The 23,537-nt window shown below is 39.4% G+C and overlaps 1 protein-coding gene across 2 annotated transcripts in view; it reads left to right on the top strand.

Moving 5' to 3' along the window:
• LOC310765067 (BEN domain-containing protein 5-like) overlaps positions 1–23,537 on the top strand; it is a gene marked incomplete at its 5' end in the record, with an annotated part of 723,703 nt that overhangs the window by 19,844 nt on the left and 680,322 nt on the right. For both annotated transcript variants that reach the window (XM_083619593.1, XM_083619596.1), the window contains one exon: positions 6,137–6,261. In XM_083619593.1, coding sequence (XP_083475719.1) covers positions 6,137–6,261 — 125 coding nt within the window. The remainder of the gene's footprint in view (positions 1–6,136; positions 6,262–23,537) is intronic.

Genomic DNA, 23,537 nt, shown 5'->3' on the forward strand with positions numbered 1-23,537 from the left:
ATGTTCAACAATGAAATTCTTATCTTTTCTCCCAAGCCTCCCTTCTCTTTATACTCTGTGCATCAATTAATATCATGACCCACTCCGCTAAACATGCACAAAGCCTTGGCTTTGCCCACAGTTCCTTTCTCTTCTTTGTTCGTTATATTCATATAGTCATGTCACATCTTCCTTTTCAACACTGCAGAAATACAGCCTCATGCACATGTCATCTTTCACATTGACTAGTGTCCTTCTGCTTTCTTCAGAGGAAGCTTGTCAGATGGTTAATGGGTGCCCCATGTCCTGTGCACACCCAGCCAAGGAAGGCAAATGGCAAATAGTTAATTCTTTCTTGACAAAAACATGCACACCTATACAGCAGCTTCTAAGGTCTACCACGTGCGCACACAATTTTAATGTCTATGTAGCTGTTTTCCAGGTTTGTGCCTGCTAGAGCAGTTGAAGCAACAGTGGGTCCCTGCCCCCCTGCCCCAGGCTTCTGTACCCTTGTCTGATGGAGTGCACACATGCAACCTGAGACTTCTGCACGGAAATAATTGCTGTGCTTCCCTCTTCAAGCCCCTCCTGGTTCTAAGAAACAACTGTCATGATCCATTCCAGATAAGGAAGACACACGTCTGATAGTTAACTCTTTATTACCAAGAGAAACACTGCAGCTTCCATGGTGCTCTGGATACACACACTCACACTCTTCTAGCCTGAATGCAGCTGTCCACAGGTCTGGGCCCTATGAAGCAGTTGCAGCAACAGTGTGGCACCACCTCCCCTCCTCTGGCTTATATACCCTTCTCTGACAGGTTGCGTGCCCACAACCTGAGACTTATCCTGCATTGAAGTCATCCATGCTCTTCCCTTTTCCAGTCCTTCCTGTTTCTAGGAGACAGTGGGGTGAGCGAAAATCTACTGACCCTCGCCTGAACCATCCCTTCTTCCTCTGCCACATTCTATGTGCCTTCTTCTGCCTCAGACTGCCCTGATTCTCTCTCCTTCCCCAGGCTCTTGTCTTGTGGGTTGTGTGGCACCCCATAAAGCACTGGTCCCCTCTCCTGGGTCACACCCCTGGTCCCCTGCCTTCACCACACTGGCACCACACCCTGCCAGTCCCTGACAACAGTGGGGCCGGATACAGTTGAGATTTGACTGGCCTGCCCCTCACCTGAATGGTCTCTTCCTCTGCTTCCAACCCACCCTGTGCCCCTAGCTCCATCTTTGACTGCTTGACCTTTCCCCTTCCCTTCCCTGTCCCCTTCCCCAAGGGCATAAAATGGGAAAGCAGGAATGGTGGGAGGCATGTTGAATGTCAGGGATGAGGGGGTAGTCCTACCCCTGCTTTGATGGTTGGGGTGAATGAGTAGTAGCGCTAAATCAGGGACCAAAAAGACAAATGAACTGGCAGCTGCTTTGCTTTCCTTGGTTGCTGCAGCCACAATTCTGTGGATCCATCCTTTCACATGTTTAATTTCCATCTGTAAGGATCATGGGCAGTGGGAACAGGGCTCCAGGAGGCAGTTGATGGTTTGGAGAGCTGGCAGAGAGAATGGGCTTCCCCATTCGTATAAAAGTCAGGGAGCCACATTCTTTTTTAAAAGTACCTCATTTATAATTCTCATCAAACAGTAAGAACAATAGGAGTGTAAGATAAAAACCAAGGGCCTTCAGCCATTTTCTCCAAAGGCCTGTGAAAACAGATAAATTTTAACTTGACAGAATCCCCAAATTATAGTTGCTCCCTATACCTTCTGGTTGGGTGCCACAATTTTATTCATTTATTTATATAACAAATATACTGCCTATAGTGAAAATCTTCAAGCAATTTACATGAAAACAGTCTGTTTTATCACACAATTGCAGCATTTGGAACAACTGGTCCCCTTTTTCAGCAACTTAGATGCATGTTCTGTGAATACTTACTAATGTTTTCCCTCCCTTTTGTAGGAATGTTGGTGGTGAAGCAGTTAGGCTTTTACTGGGAAAACAACACCCCCCAGAGGACCCCAGAGGGGGAAACAAAGTGGGATAGAAGCTTTTAGATGTTTAGCTGGATCTATGACTTTCAAGATTTTGTCTCCATTACAGACTTGGCTGTACTTGGTTCATAAGAATGTTTTGTGACTTAAGAGCAACAGAAAGCTCCAAATATACTCTATGCACCTCAAGAGAGCATGGTGATAATGGTGGCAGTATCTGCATCCCCATAGGGGACAACGCCATCTACTTACGTACACCAAGAATAGCTTTTTTTTTTTTTTACAGATGCTTTCTGAATAGTGGTGTATATGGTGAATATGATTTTTAAAAAAAGTTTTATTCCTTTTTTGTAATTTTGTTGTCTGAAAAAATGGATTTGACTTCTTCCCATCACTGTATTTATCTTTTTTCATGAGTAAAAAAATGAAATGTGTCACATGGTTCTCTGGGAAAATATTTTTAAAGACTTTTTTTGAGAAGTTTCCGCTTTCACTTAGAATATAATCTATATAATTGCTTCATTTTATCACCTCAGTTTTGTTATCTTTTCAGTAGCATTCAGCTGATGGCCCATTCTAGAATGAATATTAAAGTTCAATGCTTTTTTAAAAAGTTTCTTTGAAAACATAGATTAATTCTGCTTGGCTATCTTGAGCACAATTTCAGACTCCGAGCTCTGTAAATGATGTATGTATTATGCAATTCTGCACATTTGTTCCCAGGTTGTTTTTATTTAAGGGTTTTGTATAGATTGAAATGCAGCTGCAAGTGTATTAATGATTTTCTATTGCCATCTTGTCCAGATTTTTATTGTTCAGATGAAAAATAGTATTTTGAGGCCTGGCAATGTATTGACAAAAACAGAGGAGTACTTTATATATTTCTTTTGAAAAACTACTCAAAATTGCCTTGGCTACTTCTATTCACGTGTATTTTAAAGAATGGATTAACTGTGAGCTTTCAGTTAAGGTTTAATTCTTTTTTCTTCTGTTCACCATGGTGCTCACTTTTCTCTATTTAGTCAAACCAGAATTATATTCCTGCAAGCAAGGCACACAATAGCCAAATGTTCTAGGTGCAAAAGAGGGCATCTGACCTTTTGTTACTAAGCTTTGACAGGTGCAACCTATTTTCGTCCAAATGGTGTTAATTTGCGTGTGCAAATTCATCCCCTGAAATCTGTATTCTGTATAGCAACCACAGGGGAATTGATCATAATCATGAATAGTGTAATGGACAGCTGAGAGAGATAATTACTGATATTTCAACACATTCATGCCTGCAAGTTGGATTTTTGAGTACAGTCCTGTTTTCATTGCTTGTTAGGGAAGCTGAAGTTAGTTATTCATTGCTGGACAAAAAAAAGGTGTCTGCAAAAGTTCATGTGCAAGGAATAGCACATTGTTACAAATTAGTTTCCTTTACCATTTCTGGCAAACTCATTACAAAGTAATCGTGACCTGTGTTGAAGTGCACTTCCTCTGGGACCAATAACTGTAAATAAGCAGGGCTGCAAGCTGGCTGATAAGTTGTTGTTCTGAAGATAACAGTCCTTTTTAGCAGTGTGTTTGACCTTTTTCCTTTATATTGCCTGAGGCTTGTCAAAGACCCTCAAGGTCTATTTTTCATCTTAAAATTCTCTGTAGAAAAGCACAATGTGTGGTTTAAGAAGATTTTAGGATTGCTTAACATATCTGTGTTTTCTTGCATTTTTATAATAATTGTTGGCATACTTAAAAACTCCAGCTAGCATTTACTGGAACAGGATTTCTTTTGTCCTGAAATGCAGCCTTTCTTATTGATCTAGGATGCACCCTGTTTTAGTATTTGATGAAAAGTTAAGTTCATATTGTAGGTTAAATAAAGTGGTAGTAATCATGTGTGTGTGTGTATTCCTAGTGACATTCATCTTTAGAATTAGTTTACAGTGTTTGTATTTTAAATATGTTACAGAACATTATTCTGAGGAAGTTGTTCTTTTGAATTCCAATATGAACTGACCTGATCCACACCTCAGAGACTAATGTGCAAATCAGAGTGCAGTTTTCCCTCATATTTCACATTTTCCAGAATTTTGTAGTGCAGTTATTGACTCAAAAAGTACCAAAATGCATATGAAATGCATATTATATGATAAAATACATTTAGAAATGTAATAAATGTTCTTAAATATTTATTTAGACACAGACTTGTATGCAGTTAGGAGTAAAGTTGAACTTAGTCCTAAGTAAACATACATAAAATAGTACTATGAATTATTAATCTCTTATTGCAGAACAGATTGATTTTTTTTTTACAAAAAATTCTCCTCAATACAATAGACATATGGAATAAAATATTAATCTTTTAATACATATATAGTTTCTGTTCAATAGTTTTTAATGTATTTCAGTAAAATAACTGTATTTTATTCTGTTCCGGGTACCATTTTTTTTACAATTCTTTTAAAATTAAAAGATGAAAATTAAAACATAGTTTTAAAAATCCCACTATATGCTAAACAAGATTTTATTTAAAAACTACTTTCTAACTTTATATCATAAGCTTAGTATAGGTATTCGTGATCCTTTCAGTTAATTAATCTAAAGTTATTGGCCACTCTATTTATGCCACCAGCAGAATGATTCTTTATTACGGGTAATGTTTATGGGCGCAGCCAAGGCGGGACAGGGGGCAATCAAGTAAAACAACAAACAAACTTTACTGAGGTTCTGCCCCCCAACATAAAGCCTGCCCCCCCAACATAAATCCTGGCTATGCCCATGGCAATGTGCTGAACTTTGTCATTACTTTTCTTTTGAATATGAATTTACCTAACATAATGCTCAGATGTACTACAAATTAAATGTCATTTCCTTCAAAAGTAGTTCTGCTGCCCAGAATTTAAGACAAGGTTCTGCATGTATACAGAATTTGCTTTTAGTTCATCTATCTTGTCCAACTCTTGGACAGTAATAATAGTCTAAGCAAAACTAAGCACCAAATGATACTTTTATGACTGCAAAAATGTGAGTCAAATCCAGAGAAGAAGGAAGAAGGATCTGTGCAATCCTTGACCTTGTCTTGCCAATCATTGGGAAGTTTTACAATCCAAGTATGCCTTAGCTTATGTGAAGATGGAATAATTTTTAAAACCTTGTAGCTGACATGACATCTAAAGCTTTCCTCCCACAAGCCACCATGTTAAATGCCAAGTAGCTAACTATTTCAAGTGGTATTGGAATTGGAATTGCTGACCCAATTCTAAATCAGACTATGGGGAATTTCATTACAATTTATTATTGGGCATTCTGGAAACATGAGGCACAAATGGTAGTTTATTATTATGCTTAATTTTTTTACCATATGTCAGAAAGAGATGGTGCCCCAAGGATCCAAGCCTTCACGTTTTGTTCTGTTAGTGGCATGTCCAGCCAAGGGAGGTGGATGTCCTTTGCTCAAGAGAGTAGACCAGAAATAGCCCCAACTTTTGTTCACACCTACACTCTGCCTTTCTTTCATATTCAAATCCAAACAGTGGCTCTCCTGCCATTATCAAGAGTGAATTTACTCTACCTATTCATTACTTGAAGGAGACTCAGCAGGAATTCCCAAAGGGGAGGAGACAAGGAGGTTACCAGGGTATAAGTGACCAATCACAGGGAGTGGCCCTGGGTGAACGCTTTGCTGCAGAGTCATGGTCTACATGCTCAGCTCCACCCCCCAATACCCCAAAGGATGGGGGAGAAGTACACCCAATCCTTGGCTAGGAAACTGCTATGTGAAGCAGGTGACATGGCTAGGAGGTGCTCCCCTGTATACAATGAATAAACTCATCTGCCCTCACTTATTAATTGGCTCTTGATTTGCTGATCTTATATTTCAGTAAATATAACCATTCTGCCAATACGTTGGCTCTAGAGGTTTCTTCAGGAATGTGTGGGCTGTCCTGAGTAAGGTATTGTGAACATTGTTATATCGTAAACAGCTCATCTGGAAAGACAAAAACACTTAATTTTATTTTTTTAGAAATGAAATATGCTCACAGCCAACAGTTGTGGATTAGAATTTTCCATATAACTTTATTGAGTCTTTTGGTAGAATATTTCTCTAAGAGAGGTATCACTGATCAAAGGGGTTTTCTGGAATGTGTTAACATAGCATTCTGTTTTATAATTTTTTTTAGGTAACCTTGGACGTGTGGACTATATTACTGAATTTGAGTATGACCTGTTTATCAGACCAGATACATGTAATCCCCGTTTTCGAGTCTGGTTCAATTTCACAGTTGAAAATGTGAAAGAATCTCAGGTAAGTGCAATTTAAATGAGAATGAAGTAAACTTTTGCTTGACAACCAGAAATGTTCTGACTATTTAGATAGCTCTTATTTTCTGGCTGCTCTGTAGCTGAATTAGAGATGGCCTGTACTATATTGTTGCTATTTAGACATGTTAATTTGACAAGAAACTTGTTTCCCAGGTGGTAAAATGTGTCTCTCTCATATATCCTGGGCTGAGTAAAATATTTGGCTAAAAGATACCTTAAACTGGGTCTGAAGATCTCATGCTATGGTTATTGCTAATCTGTCACTCCTAGCTGCTTGCCTCAAACCAGTGTACCAGCTGTCTAGGAGATAAGTTAACTGATCTACCGTATTTTTCGTCCCATAGGACGCTCCGTCCCATAGGACGCACCTAGTTTTTTGGGGGGAAATAAAGGAATTTTCCCCCCCTTTATTTCCCCCCCCAAAAGCAGGTCGGGGAAACCTAACCAGGTCGAGGAACAGCGGGATGGCGGCGCTGTGCCTCCCTGCTGTCCCCCGAGCTTCTGGGGCTGGCCGATGTCTGCCCGGCGCGAGGGGCACTCTGCTTCAGGGCGCTCCGCCCGCTGGGCAGCAGGCTGCTATCCGCAGCGTGGGGAGCCCTGCAGGGAACTCCTGCAGGGCTCCCCACGCTGTGGATGTCTGTCTGGCGCGCGGGGCGCTCTGCTTCAGGGCGCCCCGCCCGCCGGGCGGCAGGCTGCTATCCGCAGCGTGGGGAGCCCTGCGGGGAACTCCTGCAGGGCTCCCCACACTGCGGATGTCTGTCCGGCGCGTGGGGCGCTCTGCTTCAGGGCGCCCCGCCCGCCGGGCAGCAGGCTGCTATCCGCAGCATGGGGAGCCCTGCGGGGAACTCCTGCAGGGCTCCCCACGCTGCGGATGTCTGTCCGGCGCGCAGGGCGCTCTGCTTCAGGGCGCCCCGCCCGCCAGGCGGCAGGCTGCTATCCACAGCGTGGGGAGCCCTGCGGGGAACTCCCACAGGGCTGCGTAGGCTACGGATGTGTTCCCGAAGCGCTGGGCGCTCTGCTTTCAGGGCGCCCGACGCTCCGGGAAGCAGGCTGCTATCCGCAGCCTAGACATCCCTGTGGGATCTCCCGCAGGGTTGCCTAGGCTGCGGATGTGTTCCCGAAGCGCCGGGCACTCTGCTTTCAGGGTGCCCGATGCTCCGGGAAGCAGGCTGCTATCCGCAGCCTAGACAGCCCTGCGGGAACTCCCGCAGGGCTGCCTAGGCTGCGGATGTCTTCTTGAAGCCTGGAGAGCGAGAGGGGTCGGTGGGCACCGGCCCCTCTCGCTCTCCACGCTTCAGCGAAAGCCTGCATTCGCCCCATAGGACACACCCAGATTTCCCCTTCATTTTTGGAGGGGGAAAAGTGCGTCCTATAGGGTGAAAAATACGGTACTTTTAAACCAGTTTTTCCTAACTATACTTCTGTCTGTTGGTAACTAGCTTGTTGTACTCCAATACACATTATAATGGGTTCCTTTTATGGTTCACCTCTTATCTCTGCCTTGGTTGTCCCCTAACGAACAGATATGTGAATTCACAAACAGCCAAAGTACATGGGCTGTACTCAGTTCCTTTGTGGGCGTGTTTGTGCTTGCCTCCAAGAGAGTTTTCATTTTGCTATGTTTAAGATTTAAGACACCATTTTAGCAGAGCACCTAGTTGAGCACTTTGCCGTTTGTTATTGAGCACAGATGAAATGTCATCTTGGTAAAAAATTCCAGTAATGTTTTTAGAAAGGAACTATAAACAATTCACATATGGATGCCTTTGTGAACTTTTTTTATAATGTTTTCTTTTTGTACAGTTACTGGTTGTTTTAGCTTGGGGTTTTTTTTATTAAAAAAAAACCAATATTTTAATAGAAAGACACCATTTTCCTTAAGCTTCCAAGAAGTGTAAGACTATCCTTGCACAAATTCTTGTGAAAGATCAGTTGCATGTGGACAACCTTGCCTTCATGCTCATCTAGTAGCTATACATTATAGAAAGTGTTTCTGTGGTTAGTGGTGGAGGCAGATCATAGGGCACATGAGTTAAGGTTAAGAAATGTCTCCTTGGACTGCACAAGAGCCAAATGATTAATCACAATGTTGGCAAGACAACTTATAAAATGTTTTGTTCCTGATGGACAACTAATTGTAAGGGGCGAAAATGGGAGAAAGATGTTTGATTAGAGAACAAGAGCAACACAGTGTGATAGCATAAATAAAACCCAGGAAAATGTGACAGATCTTAAATATTGTCATCTGCTTAGCTTGTAGAGGTCCTTCAGTTGGGAAAAATTCCTCCCTGGCCCTGAATGCGTCAACCATAAAACCATAGCAAAGTCAAGCAAAGCACAACACAAGTAAAAGGGGCGCCAACCATGAGATAAGGGAGGGTGGGTGGAAGATCCTAAAAGCCCATTGCGGTCCCTACCAAAGGTCAGGGCAATTTTTATGCCCAGGGAACAGACCTGAATGAAGTCTTCTAGGAGTCTTTGTCAGACCTGCCCCCAGGCTCCACCCCTTCACCCACCTATGATTGGCCAGTTGTGCCCAGTGGGCAAATTTGAATCTAATAGCTGGTGGGAGAGGTTGTTGCTTCTCCCATCAGCTGTTGGAGCCCGGGACTGAAGAGCCTGGGACCACTAGATGGCAGTGGGGCTGTGCCAGGCCATATATACCACTTTACCTTCAAGCAGGTGAGTGGATGTTGTCCAGATTTAACCCAGTGATACTACTTTGCTTTTATTCCACAGTTCTTTCCTTAATGTACATTTTGTCAGTACTAATATGGCCCAGCTGTTTACAATATGTAGTTCTGTATACATGTATGTCTGTGCATGATTTTGTATCATTATGTCTTGCCTGAAAAAATCCCATAACTAAAATAACATTTTAATGGAAGAATTATTTAATAATAATTCCTCTTTTATATGACTATCCTATGTTACAAGAAAAAAAAAAATGAAATGTGTTATCAAAATTTGTGGTGCTGCATAGATGATTGGTCCCATTCCCCTGTTTTGTTCCTTAGTCAACAATGATGAGATTGTAAAGCCATGAGATGATTGAGTACCTGTCTCAATGAGCACCAAGATCTCATGTAGAGATACAATATATATCTAGAGTTCACAGGATATTTGTTTTCATGGTTGTATACATGAAAAAGAATCGGTTCACTATTAACTTTGGCTTGTGAGGTCTGTTTTTATAATATGTCTTCCTGCAATCTGCTTTTTTTATCTCTCAAATTTCCGTTAAAATGAGTCCTACATGAATATAATGAAATCTTAAGCATCTCTCAGACTGGGCACCACCAGACACTGCAACCTTAGTGTATTAAATAAATGCTACAAATTGTTGTATCAAATGGATATGGTGTGTTTTTTATTAACTATATTGTGTCATATAAGAAACATATTGTAAAAGTCTCTTTGATGTATTCTGAACAGGTTGTAAAATCATTTTAAGTGATTTATTTAAGATTATAAAATATAATTGCACCTTCTTCATAACCCCTTCTTAATGGCATTAGAACTGCAGTCCAGTTCATAGTTAAGCATGTTTAAATGTCATTATTTCAGTGTAGTAGGTCTTGATTAACTTGATATAACATACTTACGATAAGCTTACTTATTGATGTTACATTTATTATTGTTATTGATGTGGCACAGACAATGTAAAGAAAGCAAACTATGTTTTCAATATCATTAATCCACCTGTGATACCCGTATACAATTGTATGGCCTGCTACAGTGATTTGATGAGATTCTATCATGAAGAGTTTGCAGTCCTTTGACAAGAATAGCTTTGCATAGATTTTTGTTTGTTGCAAAGGGCTGAACTCCACAAGATCCCTTTACAACTCCAAGTCTATAATTGTTTAATTGCAAAATTAAACCTACAAAGAGATTACTTAAAAGAAAAACTTTCACAAATATACTGCCCTGGGTTTTAACATAAGGAAGTTTCCTGCCCCCTCCTCCCCTCTGCATCTATTTGTGCCCTTGAAACAGCTGATAGACAAAGGTCTCTGTGCCTAAACTGACTTTTACAGTTATTCCTGGTGTGGCTAGAGAAAAGCTTTTCTCCCTCTCCTACAACAGTAGAACATGTGGACATCCAGTGAAGCAGAATGTTAGAAGACCTGAGACGGTCAATCCAGAGCATCATCTACTCTGACTGCCCATCACCAGCATGTGTCCTGACAGATTCCCCTAGATTTGTTTGTTTTGTTTTCTTACCAAAAATTTAAGCCGTTTCAAGCTGAAATTGAAAAGTGTTTGGGAATAGTTTCTGTATATTACATTCCCATGTTATGAAAAACTGTCCTTTTATTACGTCTCAAGACTGGAGGATGGACAAACAAACAAACGAATGAATGAATGTAATTAGGTGTTCATTATGAGCAGTTTTGTCCCTTGTAACCTTCTATTCCTGAATTGATAAATGTTGTATATGATTGCATTATTTGTTTGCTACTCTGTATGAAATGTAAATTAAATGCAGAATGAAGCAGCGATATCTAAGAATCTTAGACATGCCTCATATTTTATATAGAAATATCAGTTCCATACATACACCATTGTTCTAAAATGAGTAACTTTGCAGTTGTGGAAACTTTTGCAGATTAATATTCTTCCAAGTAGGATTCTTTCAAGTAGAGACGTTTCTTTTGAATCATTACAATGTAATGCACAGTAAGCATTTTATGTAATGCTTCCTTAACATGTTTCAGCTTTTAGAATACAGTTAATATGGATTGACATAGACAAAACTGTGTTAAATTTATACACTTAATTTCTAATGTCTATGAAACCATCTTAGTTGCCAATTTTTTAAAATTACAGCAAGCATATTCATACTTTTGATTGTTACACTGATGTTTCTTGAGTAGAATCTAAATAGCCAGGTGTGTTTACTTACTTAATATGATGACATCTGTCAATCAGAATGTCAAAATTCTAAATAGTACAAACAAGAAGGATGCTTTGTTGTAACTATCATGATATTAGTGATGTGACACATTTAGTTTTGCTTCTATTTAGGAACTTATTTGTAGCATGCTTTTCAAGTCACACTTGTTTTTGGCAACTGGCAGACTTCAGGACAAATCCAGCATACAGAAAATACTGCTGCAATATCCCACTTTAAGTATTCACAATTTCTCTTTCTCTTTTCTTACTACTTCTCTCATATTCTTCTTTTAGGGGTTGGGACCACCTATATATGAGTTTTAGAGTCTTAATAATGGCTAAAGTTTTCTGAAGCATTGACCTTAACTATGGTTACTTCTAACCAGGCTTCATTATTATTCAGAGTTTGAAATCATGTTTGAAGAATAGAGAGTGGGAGTATGTAGCTATTACCCGTAAGTGCCTTACATTCACTTTGGATCAGAAGACAATTTTTAGTGGTGGGGAACCTTTCCTTTCCTTTCCCCCCTTGAATCTGCATTTGACTTTGGACAAGTCTCTGAGGGCTGTGAGCCAGCAGTGGGTAGAAGTGGGGCATATTCCAGGGGAAATTGCCTTGTGGGCCAAATTAGGACCCATACTAAGCTTAATTTGGCGCACTGGCCAAAGTTTTCTACACTTAGCAGATACATCTGCTGGGTCAAAAGTCCTTGCAATCATGGAAGGGCACCATTTGGATACAAGTCAGTGACTTCTTTTTGGGGTACAGCCCTCAGAAGAGGTTGTCTATTTATCAGTATAATTTTCAGTTCCCAAATGTATAATATTACTTATGAAATATTTAGTTTATTTAAAATGTAAAGTTTCTTACCATTTTAGAAGGATAACAGCTATCATGAATATATATATGCATTATTCTTATGCTGTAATACACTTTCAAGTAACACCTCTCACAATATTCTAACTTTAAAATAACGTGGAGAAGCTTTCCCCTTTTTGGTAAATTGCAAGGGCTTATACAAAAGGGATGTATTTTATTGCAGAAAACTTAACACGGTATCACCACAGGGTTTTTATTTTTTATTTTTTTTAATCATTTCTTTGACATTTTTGGCTTACACAACAGGGTGCCAAACATTTATGACAGCTTACAGTGGAAAAACAATATTGCTTTTAGTTAACAACGTTAGCTATGAATATATATTGACAGCATTTTCACTACAGATTTGTTACCAACATAATACAAAGCAAATAGCATTCAATATGTTGGAATACTCAAGGGAATTAAAGAGTTTCAAAAACAAATTTATGGTATTAGGTGCTGAATGTTGAAATCTAATGAAAATGCAAATCTAGAAGCATCAGCAGAACATACTTTATGCAAAGGAATATAGTTTATCCAACTGATAAAATTAAGATTAAGCTGAAAAGAATTACTTTAGAATATCTCTACTTGTTTTAGTAAACTAAAGAGTGAAAATCAGCATCAATGTCTGAAACTTTCTTGCTGACTTTTTAAACAGCCAAACCCAGGTGAGATGAAAACGACAGCCAAAACAAGCCCCCCCCATTTTGTTTGCAAGGTCTTGCATCCCCCCCATTAATACCATAGGGCAGGCTTCCTCAACCTCAGCCCTCCAGATGTTTTGAGACTACAATTCCCATCATCCCTGACCACTGGTCCTGCTAGCTAGGGATCATGGGAGTTGTAGGCCAAAAACATCTGGAGGGCCGAGGTTGAGGAAGCCTGCCATAGGGGAAGCAAAGCAACTACAGAGAGCCTAAAATGCCGAGTACTAGCCAAACATTCTGAATGATGCTCTGCCGAGGCATGGAATCCATATGTGGTACTGCACAAAGAAAGATACTGTGCTGCGTCATACAGTATGTGGTGTGGTCTTAATTCTAAACTATCAAGTGATTTGTTCAAGATAGACCTTTTTCCAGACCCAAATATCAATATGACCATTAAGAAAAGCAGAAATTAATAGTTTCCTAAATCAACATGTTATTTGCTGGATAAGGTTGGAAGATATTCTGTTTACAGGATAATGCCTCCCTCTAGACTTGATTGGCAGGGTCTTTTATCTCCTCTTCCAGGGGATAGTAGTGGTGCAGGGTATTTGTCCAGATATACCCTGCTTATGTGAGACGCGTTTGGTGCTGTGGGTTAAACCACAGAACCTAGGACTTGCTGATCAGAAGGTCGGCGGTTCGAATCCCTGCAATGGGGTGAGCTTCCGTTGCTCTGTCCCTGCTCCTGCCAACCTAGCAGTTTGAAAGCACATCAAAGTGCAAGTAGATAAATAGGTACCGCTCCGGTGGGAAGGTAAACGGTGTTTCCGTGCGCTGCTCTGGTTCGCCAGATGTGGCTTAGTCATGCTGGCCACATGACCCAGAAGCTGTATGCCGGCTCCCTCGGCCAATAAAGTGAGATGAGCGCTGCAACCCCAGAGTCGTCCACGACTGGACCTAATGGTCAGGGGTCCCTTTACCCTTTACCTTTTTACCCTGCTTATGGTTATGTTTGGTCTGGTGAAAATCCCTTTGTTTGAGCCAATATGTTGAATTTGTGTATGTGCCTCCTTAGTTTTTCTTTCTAGTGTTTTCCCTTCTCTTTTTTGTGTATATTTGGGACCATATATGGTTATTTAACTACCATCTACCTTCCTCCTCATCAGTTTCCTTAGGGGCTTTTCCTTGTCCTTCCCTGAACCTTTCTCTTAAAAGTAAAAAAGAGAAGTTAATTTCCTTTGGGGGGGGCAGTTTCTGTTAGCGTTGGTACCCTTTTCTTCCCCCTCTCTTTCTCAATACTGTTTTCCCAAGCCACTCCACGACTGGCTAATGGAAGGCAGCTTGTGAAACTGATATTTCTTTTCCCTTCCTCCTCCTCTGCAGCTCCTGCAAAAGACCTCCCAAGTCCTGAACAGTTTGACCTGAGTTGCATGGGTTCCTCTGCCCAATTTCAGGCGCTTCCTCCTTTCCGCTGTAACCCCATGCAACACAGCCAACATTAGTCAAGAGATCTCCCACAACCCCCTGGAAAGTTTTTTTAGGGGATGCAAATGAAAAGGCGAGAAGAGGAATACAGTATGTTTGTGCAAGTTGCTTTCCACTTGCATAACTGCTGGGTGCAATCCTTAAAATTTAAAATGTCTGGATCAATATCTATTTGGACACCCCAGTCTCCCCAATTATAGTTGATCAGAGACCCGTGATGGAGCTTTCCTACCCACAACATCTTTGACATTTGCGCAGATGGATATGCTCTCATCCTTGAGTGTCAGTTGAGCAGTGTGCACACAGATGAAATCTGAGTGCACCTAATTATGTATGAACCTCTAGATTACTATAAAACAATATAGCCTATCAACCACTTTTCTTACACAATATGTACTTGATGTTAATTTGGTTTGTGTTTGTTCAAAACACTGTCCTCATATATATGGTACTTTACCAAGTAACATAAGCAAAATACCATGTATTTGCCAACCTAAATACAGACCAGGGAAAAGGCAAGAGGAAAAAGGAGGAGGATCAGAAGCAAAAGTAAGAAAGGATTGTGGAAGGGAAGGTTTAAAGCTCATCTGCTTGTGATTCCTCCACTCTGCTGCTTATCCGACAGGAGAACAGCTGACACTGAGGAAAAGGAGTCTGGGGTGCAGAAAAAAGTTAATATTTTTACCTGAAGCCCCACCTCTACTCCCTGCTGCTCATTGTATTGATCTTTATTACGGCCATTGGCCCATCACACGACAGTTTCCCATACCAACATAATGTACTTAAACCTCCAAATTTAAAACCGCCAAAAACTTACAAACAGCAGACAAGAACCAAAGCAAAATAAAAAACAAAGGACCAACATCATACATTACAATAAATTTGTAACATAAATATCGCCCTCTGCTTATAAATTAGTAAAAGACATCCATGGTGATATCACCTAAATACAACCTAAAACATAGATCATAGTTTAAAGGGATTATCCGAGCTGCACAGGAGTCCGTTTCTCTTCTTTAGGGATAGGACGCTGATCAAGAATCTGGCAACCATGAGTGATAATGGGGGGTCATCATCATTTAATAGATATCTCAGTTTGGCTTCATTCGTATCATCGGCAATTCCCTTTAGATATTGAGCGAGAAACTTGCTCCTGGCCGATGAGTGAAGAGCACAGTCAAGAATTATGTGATGCAACGATTCCGGTGCCCCACAATTACAATCACATAAGAGCGATATCTGTCCATTGGAGAATCTATTTCTCAGCACGTTCGATGGGAAGGTGTTGAATCTTGCCTTTACAAAGGCATATCTATGAGCCGAAGAAGTCAAGGAATTCAAATAGTTTGGGAGCCTTAAGAGGGGTAATAAACCAAGGTTTAATGCTGCTCAGTGGGAGGGTATGTGGTGGATCACATAAGATTAGGCTGGTCAGAAGCAGCTTGCAGAATGCAGATTGAACATTTCTAAATGACAGATAGAAAACGGGCATATTTCCTGAAGGCTATGTATACTGAGTGTAGAATGTATAAAGCTCAAATGAGATACAGTGGTACCTCGGGTTAAGTACTTAATTCGTTCCGGAGGTCCGTTCTTAACCTGAAACTGTTCATAACCTGAAGCACCACTTTAGCTAATGGGGCCTCTTGCTGCTTCTGCGCTGCTGGAGCACGATTTCTGTTCTCATCCTGAAGCAAAGTTCTTAACCCGAGGTACTATTTCTGGGTTAGCGGAGTCTGTAACCTGAAGCGTATGTAACCTGAAGCATATGTAACCCGAGGTACCACTGTATACATACTCTCTAAAACCTGCTAACGATTGTGCATATTGACTGGAGAATGTACAAAATGCAGTTGCGGTATGCACATTCCTCAAGGCTTGTTGGAAATTATGTATATTGAGAAATGTGACAAAATTCCTTCTTCATGGACAGATTATATGCATATTCCCTATGAGGCCTGGTGAATATGCACAGTGGTTGGATGTTGTGCAGATGAACTGTTCAACATACATTATATACCTTCCCTCATATTATCCAACCCATCATAATTATTGACACCTTTCTAGTTCATAAAATTCCTTAGTTCTGTTTAGTTCTGTGAGTTTTGGTACAGTAAGGTGATTTCTTTGTGAGCTACCCATAGGGAATTAATATTTTTTAATAGTAAAACTATTTAATAATCCAACATCGGGAACCGGATTTAGGGCTGTTTGGGAGGTTCCACTGCAGGGTGCCAAGCCAAGTGGGTGCAAAATAATAAAAACAAAAACACAAAACCCTGTATTTATACAGGTAGCTACTGAGAAGATCCATAAAAAACTGTACTTAAAGGAATTATTGTGAAAATAAGAAATATTTAGGGAAGTGCACCAAATTTTGTCATCGCTCAGGGTTCCATATTATCAAAGTCTGCCCTTGCAACATAGTCACTATAGTTTACTGGTACTATCCTCCCCCACATACCATACTATGGACTACATTGGTGTCTTTCTTTGTTTATGCTTCAAAACGTTGAGTTTATAAGTGATGAAGGCTTTTTTTTTCCTTGGAAGAAAGAAATCACAGAATTCAATAGGACTTTTGAGAAGGCTGTTTCTAGACTGTTGGAATTAAACTATTGGTACCGAGAAATATGCACTTAGGAAAGGCCTCCTCCCTGATGAGTTATCCCACTTTTCAGCAGAAAACAATTACTTGGAATTGTCCCATGAGTGACTAATACAGAGGCTGAGAAGTGAATATAGTAAATAAGAAAGATAGTAAATATAGATCAAAACATCCTCATTTACTGTCAGAAATAAGATAGGAGCAGTATTAAGGCACATCGATGAAACAAACCAGCACTTATTCACGGTGAAATCTGTAAAGTGTCTTCGATTGCTCAAGGGATCTTTAGATATAGCATTATTTTCTCTGTCTTATGGATGACTTGACCACCTTTGCTATGAATTTTTCATGATTTTCCTGACCCAGCATCTCTTGCCTGTGGAGAGAGTAATACAGTATTGATTTGGGTGTTAGATTTCTACCTTTTTCTTTTCTTTTGCGACAACAAGATTTTGTAGCCTAGAAACCTCAATCCCTGATTACTCATTAGAGAATTGAGCAGTTCTTTTTAGATCTAGAATGAAAAAGAGAGGTTTGAGTGCTTGTGTTGTAGGCAGTCTTTACTGGAATTTCAAATGATCTCCGTGCTAAGGTTTAATGTTGTTAAAAGCTTCCTTAATTGAACCAGGAGTGCAAGGAATACAGATTAAAGAGACAAGACCTCTATCTGACAATTAGAATGTTGTGGGTGATGTTTGTGAACATGCTCATTTAAAAGCATACCACAAGCTAGAAAACTAGGGGGGAAAGGCTCAACTGCTGCATTTTTTCCAGTCAATGACTTCTGCTGGCTTATTTTCTGTGCCTCTCAGGCATATTAGAAAATTGAAAAGAGTCCATGATGCTGCCACTTTTCAGCTAAATTGTTTTGTAAGAGAAAAGGGAAAAAGCCGTATCTTACATCCCATGCAAACTTACTGTCAGCATTGCCATGGAAACAAGATTTTTAAAAAGGAGTTAACTGAAATTTAGCAGCATTTTCATTTCTTTGTGATTCATACTTCATAAAAATGCAAATCTCACACTAATACATGTTTTACCTTAATATTTTATACTACCATTTAGATTTAACTGATCTAATGTTTTGCTTAATTAAATTTTGAGCTTCTTTGAATGCTTTACATTTATATTTTTTAAAAGTACTCTGGTCCTATCAAGCTTCAGATTTTGACAGTGTGACACACTATTTAAAATACTGTCATTGAGAAAATCATTCGTTTCAACCTGTAATCATAAGCAGAACAAAGTATTGTAAAAGCATGACTGATTTTTTTTTGCCATTATAGTCTTTATTTATGCTGCTTTATCAGATTAGAAAGTATTGTATTACTTCAGTTTCTTTCTCTTTTGTTTCATTCCATGCTAAAGAAGAAGAAGAAAAATAGTCAAACTTATTTTTCTTTTCTAGCAATCAAACCGTGTGTGTGTGTGTGTGTGTGTGTGTGTGTGTGTGTGTATTTGGGTGGGCACATAACGACTCTAGCAAATTGATAATATTTTGAACTGTTTTCTGATATCTTTTTCCACAGTGTGGCTGCTTGGTTTACCAGATGCTGTTCAAGGACATTCCTCATCTGTAAACAGATTATCACAAAAAAGGCAAACTTCATTTTTAATCATTGCCTTTGTGGTTATCTATAAATGGGGCCTTCAGGTGGATTGATGCTTCTGTTATGCCTGTAAAACAGGGGGGGGGCTATATGTAGCCCTTCAGCTATTGGACTACAATTCCCACCAGCCCCAGCAAGCATGGCCGGAGATCAGGGACGGTGAGGGTTGCAGCCCAAGAACTACTGGAGGGTCATAGTTTCCCAGTCTTGGTGTAAAAAATGTTGACCAAGTGTAATTTCCAACATCCTAAACTAGCCTAGCCAAACATTTTCTTTATGTGCTTTACTATTGTATGGAATGACCAAGGAATACTAGGGGAAGGTTGGGTTTGGTATCTAGAAAGATATAGTTTCATTGTTATGGCTCATATAGTCCCAGTGCAAGAGCATGAAGAATGACAGCAGAGACCATTATTTTAAAAGAGTAGTTATTCAGATAATTTCTTTTTAATGAATAATATAAACAGACAATTGGGAGCCCTTTAGTTCCATTACCTAACATTTAGTTCCATTACCTAACATCTTTACACTGTAGTAGCAATTTGGCAGCATTGATTCAAATATCATGTATAGACAGAGTGTTTATTTTCTAATATATTTTTCTAACCTCCTCTATAGAAAATATTCATCATGTTTTGTTGTGTATTTTATGCATTGTAATAACAATTTTCAAAATCTGTCTGCAGAACAAACTACCAGACTCCATCCTTCCTTTAAAAAACCCACACCAAACTGCCAATTATTCTGCCAAAAATGAAATTCAGAACTCAGGATCCAGTTAGATAGTGGCAGGGTACCCAACATGTTGCACTCCAGATGTTGCTAACTACAACTTCCATCATCCCTGATAATTGAACGTACTGGCTGGAGCTGATGGGAGTTGCAGTTTAACAACATGTGAAGGGCACAACACTGCTTACATCTGTTCTATGGCATTCAGACTTGAGATAAGTAGATAAAAAAATGTCAGATAGGCAGGTGAGAACATGGTTAGCATTGCACTGTTATACAGTCATACTTTGGAAGTCGAACGGAATCGGTTCCAGAAGTCCGTTTGACATCCAGAACATTTGGAAACCAAAGAGCAGCTTCTGATTGGCTTCAGGAAGCTCCTGCAGCCAATCAGAAGCCATGGAAGCCCCGTCGGGTTGTCAGGTTCTAAAGAACATTTGCAAACTGGCATATTCTATTCTGGGTTTGCAGTGTTCGGGAGCCAAAGCATCCGAGTACCAAGATGTTTGGGTTCCAAGGTATGACTGTATATCTAAGGAGCAGTGCTTTTTTTCTAAAAAAAAATGTTTAGGGGTATTCTCATTTTCCTACTCATATTCCTACCCATATTTGGCCCCTCAATGAGGCCAAACTTAGATTCACAAAATGTTTAGGGGTATGCATCCCCCTGCATCCCCCCAGAAAAAAGCACTGCTAAGGAGTAAATACAAATAACTCCAGTGTATTTTATCAAACGCTTTATGAGCATCTAGTGAAGCAATCACACATGGATTCCACAACAGTTTTCCATAATATACTGCATTCAGCATCTTCTGTATGAGATCTGCTATATGTCTATGTTTAACAAAACCTACTTGTTCTGCATGGATTATACTAGGTAATATATTTGCCAGTTGATATTAGCTAGAATACTAGTAAATGTTTTAGCATCCTGCCCAATGCATGAAATGTGTCCAGAGTCTCTGAATCTTTATGTGGTTTCAATATTACCACTATTCTAGACTCTTTCAAGGATATCAGGACAATTGCCCCGTTAGAATGCTGTTAAACATCCTGCCCATATTGGGGTTCCCCCCCTGCCCCAATATTTCAGAATTTTTTAAAAATAAAATTTATCTGTCAGATCATCTATATCAGGGGCTTTATGCAGTTTAAACTTTTCCATATATTTTCTAGTTGTATACTAGCTTTCACAGAAATTAAAAACCTTTTAAACATGGCTGCACTGTACATTTATATAATGACACTAAAAAAAAATATATTTCTAGCCCATTTCCTAATCATTTGCAAAACTGAATTTTCCTGTTTCACTGGTATAGCAGTGAGCTCTGCACTATGCCTGCAACCTCTGTTTCTTTGTGTAGTAACAGCAAATTTAGACCTTATCAGTGTATATGTGAAGAAGGGAAATTTTCTTGTCCCATGTGCATCACTCTTTATTTAAGGAAGGAAGAAGGCTGAAGCGTGTGATAGAAATTATGTAGATTAGCCACCATAATTAGCTCAGCATATTTGCATGTTATGCTAGTTATCTTGATTTAGGGGTTGGGTTATGGCAACCCTACTTCAGCTGATTAAATAGTGGTTCTTGCTTGAATAAAGAAGGCAACCATTTTGAAGTCTTGAACTAATTTAAATAAAATTACACTGTTTTACAATGTTTATCTTCCTAGTTTCTTTTCCTCTGAACATGTAAATTACGGCTCCTTTGGCAAAGTCTTCGTTGTTTTTGCTTTTATAAAGAAATGGGTGGGAGGAAGAAGAGTTAATTATTGGGTTATGTCCTCTTACTGAAAGGTTAAAAATTGTTCCTCACTTTCATTGGAATGACAGATTATAGAGCATGAGAACAGAAGACAATAATTTTAGCTAGGGGTTGTAATTCTCAGGAGAATGTAATTCCCAACACAGAAGGAAAACAAATTAGGATAATATTACAGTTGTGTGTATATTTTTGGGATCTTAGTAGCCGTTCTCAACATACACACCTCTCATATTGCTGAAAACAGAAACAAAGAAGATTTGACTATATCCTATATACTCCTACAAAGTTCCTAGCAGTAGTATTTATGTTTATAGTTTTTGTGGTTTTTAAATTATCCACCAATATTCCTAAAACTGGGAGTCTAAATGTTTCCAAACTGAGCCTCTACTTTAAGAATGCACAGACTGATGGAGACCCAAGCACCATGCCACTCATTTGAAAATCCTATAGCTAATCTACAAAGAGTTTTCTGGGTCCTTGGGAGAAGAGGTGGGAAAAAGCATGAAATGAAATGAATTGGCTGCTGTTGGTGACCAGATATATTTTGCCTTTGATACACCTCCATTATTTACTTATTTAAAATATTTTTATGCCACTCTTCTTCAAAGGTATGAGGGTTTCCCCCAATAGGCACAAAGAAACAATCATATCAAAAGTAAAATACAGTGAATCACTTAAACTACATTATTAAAATCCTATAGAGAGGCAGCTAAAAGAAGTGAATGCCTCTCTAAATGCCTGGACAAAAAAAAAAAAAGTTTGGATCTGGCACAATGATTCTAACATTGGTTCTAGCCATAATCCTTTGGGAAGGGCATCCCAGAGAATGGGCAGCAGCACAGTACAAGCTTCCTCTAACACATGGGAAAGTGTTTCCATTGAATTCACAGGTGTGTTGGTGTAGAGAAGGCACTTCTTCAGATATCTGAGTTCTTTTAAAGGTTGTAATGGTAAGTACCAAGAGATTAAGAGTGCCTACCGATGATCCCATCCCATACATACAGTCTTGTGAATGATGAAAGAAATGGTTTGAGTTTGATTCTAAAGTTACACACTGGGGCTTTTCTACAATTCCTCTCCCATTTTTGTTGGTGAAAACAAGTCATAAACTTGCTTATAATTTTATTAATTGGATTGGTCCTATAAAAATAGTCTTCTGTTAGGAGTGAGCCAGCAATAAATCATACGGAATAAGTTATCACTTTATTAGAAGAAGCAGGATCTGTTCAAGAATGCCAGACCTAATGAGCTCAGTATCTCTCTTCGGTAGGTCTTGCCCCTATGAGGCAGTTGTGGAGACTGAAGGTTCTTGCCTTCCCACAGCTGCCTAAGTATCCTCTTCTTCTGGGTCTTTCCCAAGCAATCCGAGGCTACATCAGCATGTCTGCTTTTGCTCCTCCTGCTTCATACCAGGGAGACGGGAGGGAGGGGAGTTTGGTGCAGCAGAGCAGAGAAGACACTCGTGCTTCTTCATCTCTGCCTCACAACCTCTCTCATCTCCTGCTTCCATTTCTGATTCTGGACTTCTCTCTGCCATAGATCCCTGTTCACTAAAACCTGTTACCTCTTCAGGTTTTGACACCTCTTCCTCCCAGTCTTCTCTCTGACCACTCAGCTTTGTCCCACCATCAATCCCTGGGCTCTAAGCCTTCCTTTGAGAAGAATGAAGGTGCCTCCCACCATTCCTCTGTGTCCAGACAGTCTGTGACATCTTCTAATGGAATGACATGGCTGCAAACATTTGCTAAATAAACTAGTTCTCTTTAAAGCTTTTTTCTGGCTGTTTTCATTGCAAAGTCACGAGTTAGCTCCCCAAAGTCAATTTCTTATGAAAGTTCAACTCAATAGACAATATAATGATGAAGATGAAGATGATTTATATCACCTTTTCCCCAGGCCAGAACTTGACTTTCAGATAAAATAAAAACAACTAAAAACATAGAAAATAATAATTAAAAAGCAATTAAATATGAATAGAATTAAAACAAAATATACTTATTACAATAAAAACATAACAGTACCATCCCTTTCCTTCACAGCCGTTAGTTCCCAAAATAACTACTATAGTTGGCTTAGTAGTTCTTGCCCCATAGTAAACTCCTGCAGTTTTTACAAGGAAACTTATCAGAAAAATCTGTAGGATACTTGTGAAGCTTCTTTCAGTTCTTCTGGAACATAAAACAAATGTTATTGATTACTCTGAATCTTTGCAACAGCTTTCTTTCCATTTGTGATTCCCACCAACTGGTATAAATAGATCATTTTGGTTTCTCAGTAGCCCATGCTTTTTTGCAAATATTTCGTTTTGTATTCTTTACTTTTCAAATTCTCTGTTGGTTGTTTACGATGTAATCTGTTCTTATTTGAACACATTGAAAAACAGATGGTTTGCTCTCTATATCGTGTATGGCTTGCTCATATGTTTTAAGTCATACCTAATTTTGATACAGATATAACCTGCTGGTTATCTATGTCTGGAAATTCCCTAGTTGTCCATTTAACTTAGGTTTCTTATCGTTAATTACTGATGCTGTTTTGTTAATTTCTAGTTATAAAACTTTCTTATATCTATCTCAGGTTTTATACATACATTGATCACGTAACTGTGCCCATTTTAATGTTGTTTTTCTGGTGAGTTTAGACAA

Source organism: Podarcis filfolensis (assembly GCF_964270895.1).
Source record: "Podarcis filfolensis genome assembly, chromosome: 6".
NCBI classification, from domain to species: domain Eukaryota; kingdom Metazoa; phylum Chordata; class Lepidosauria; order Squamata; family Lacertidae; genus Podarcis; species Podarcis filfolensis.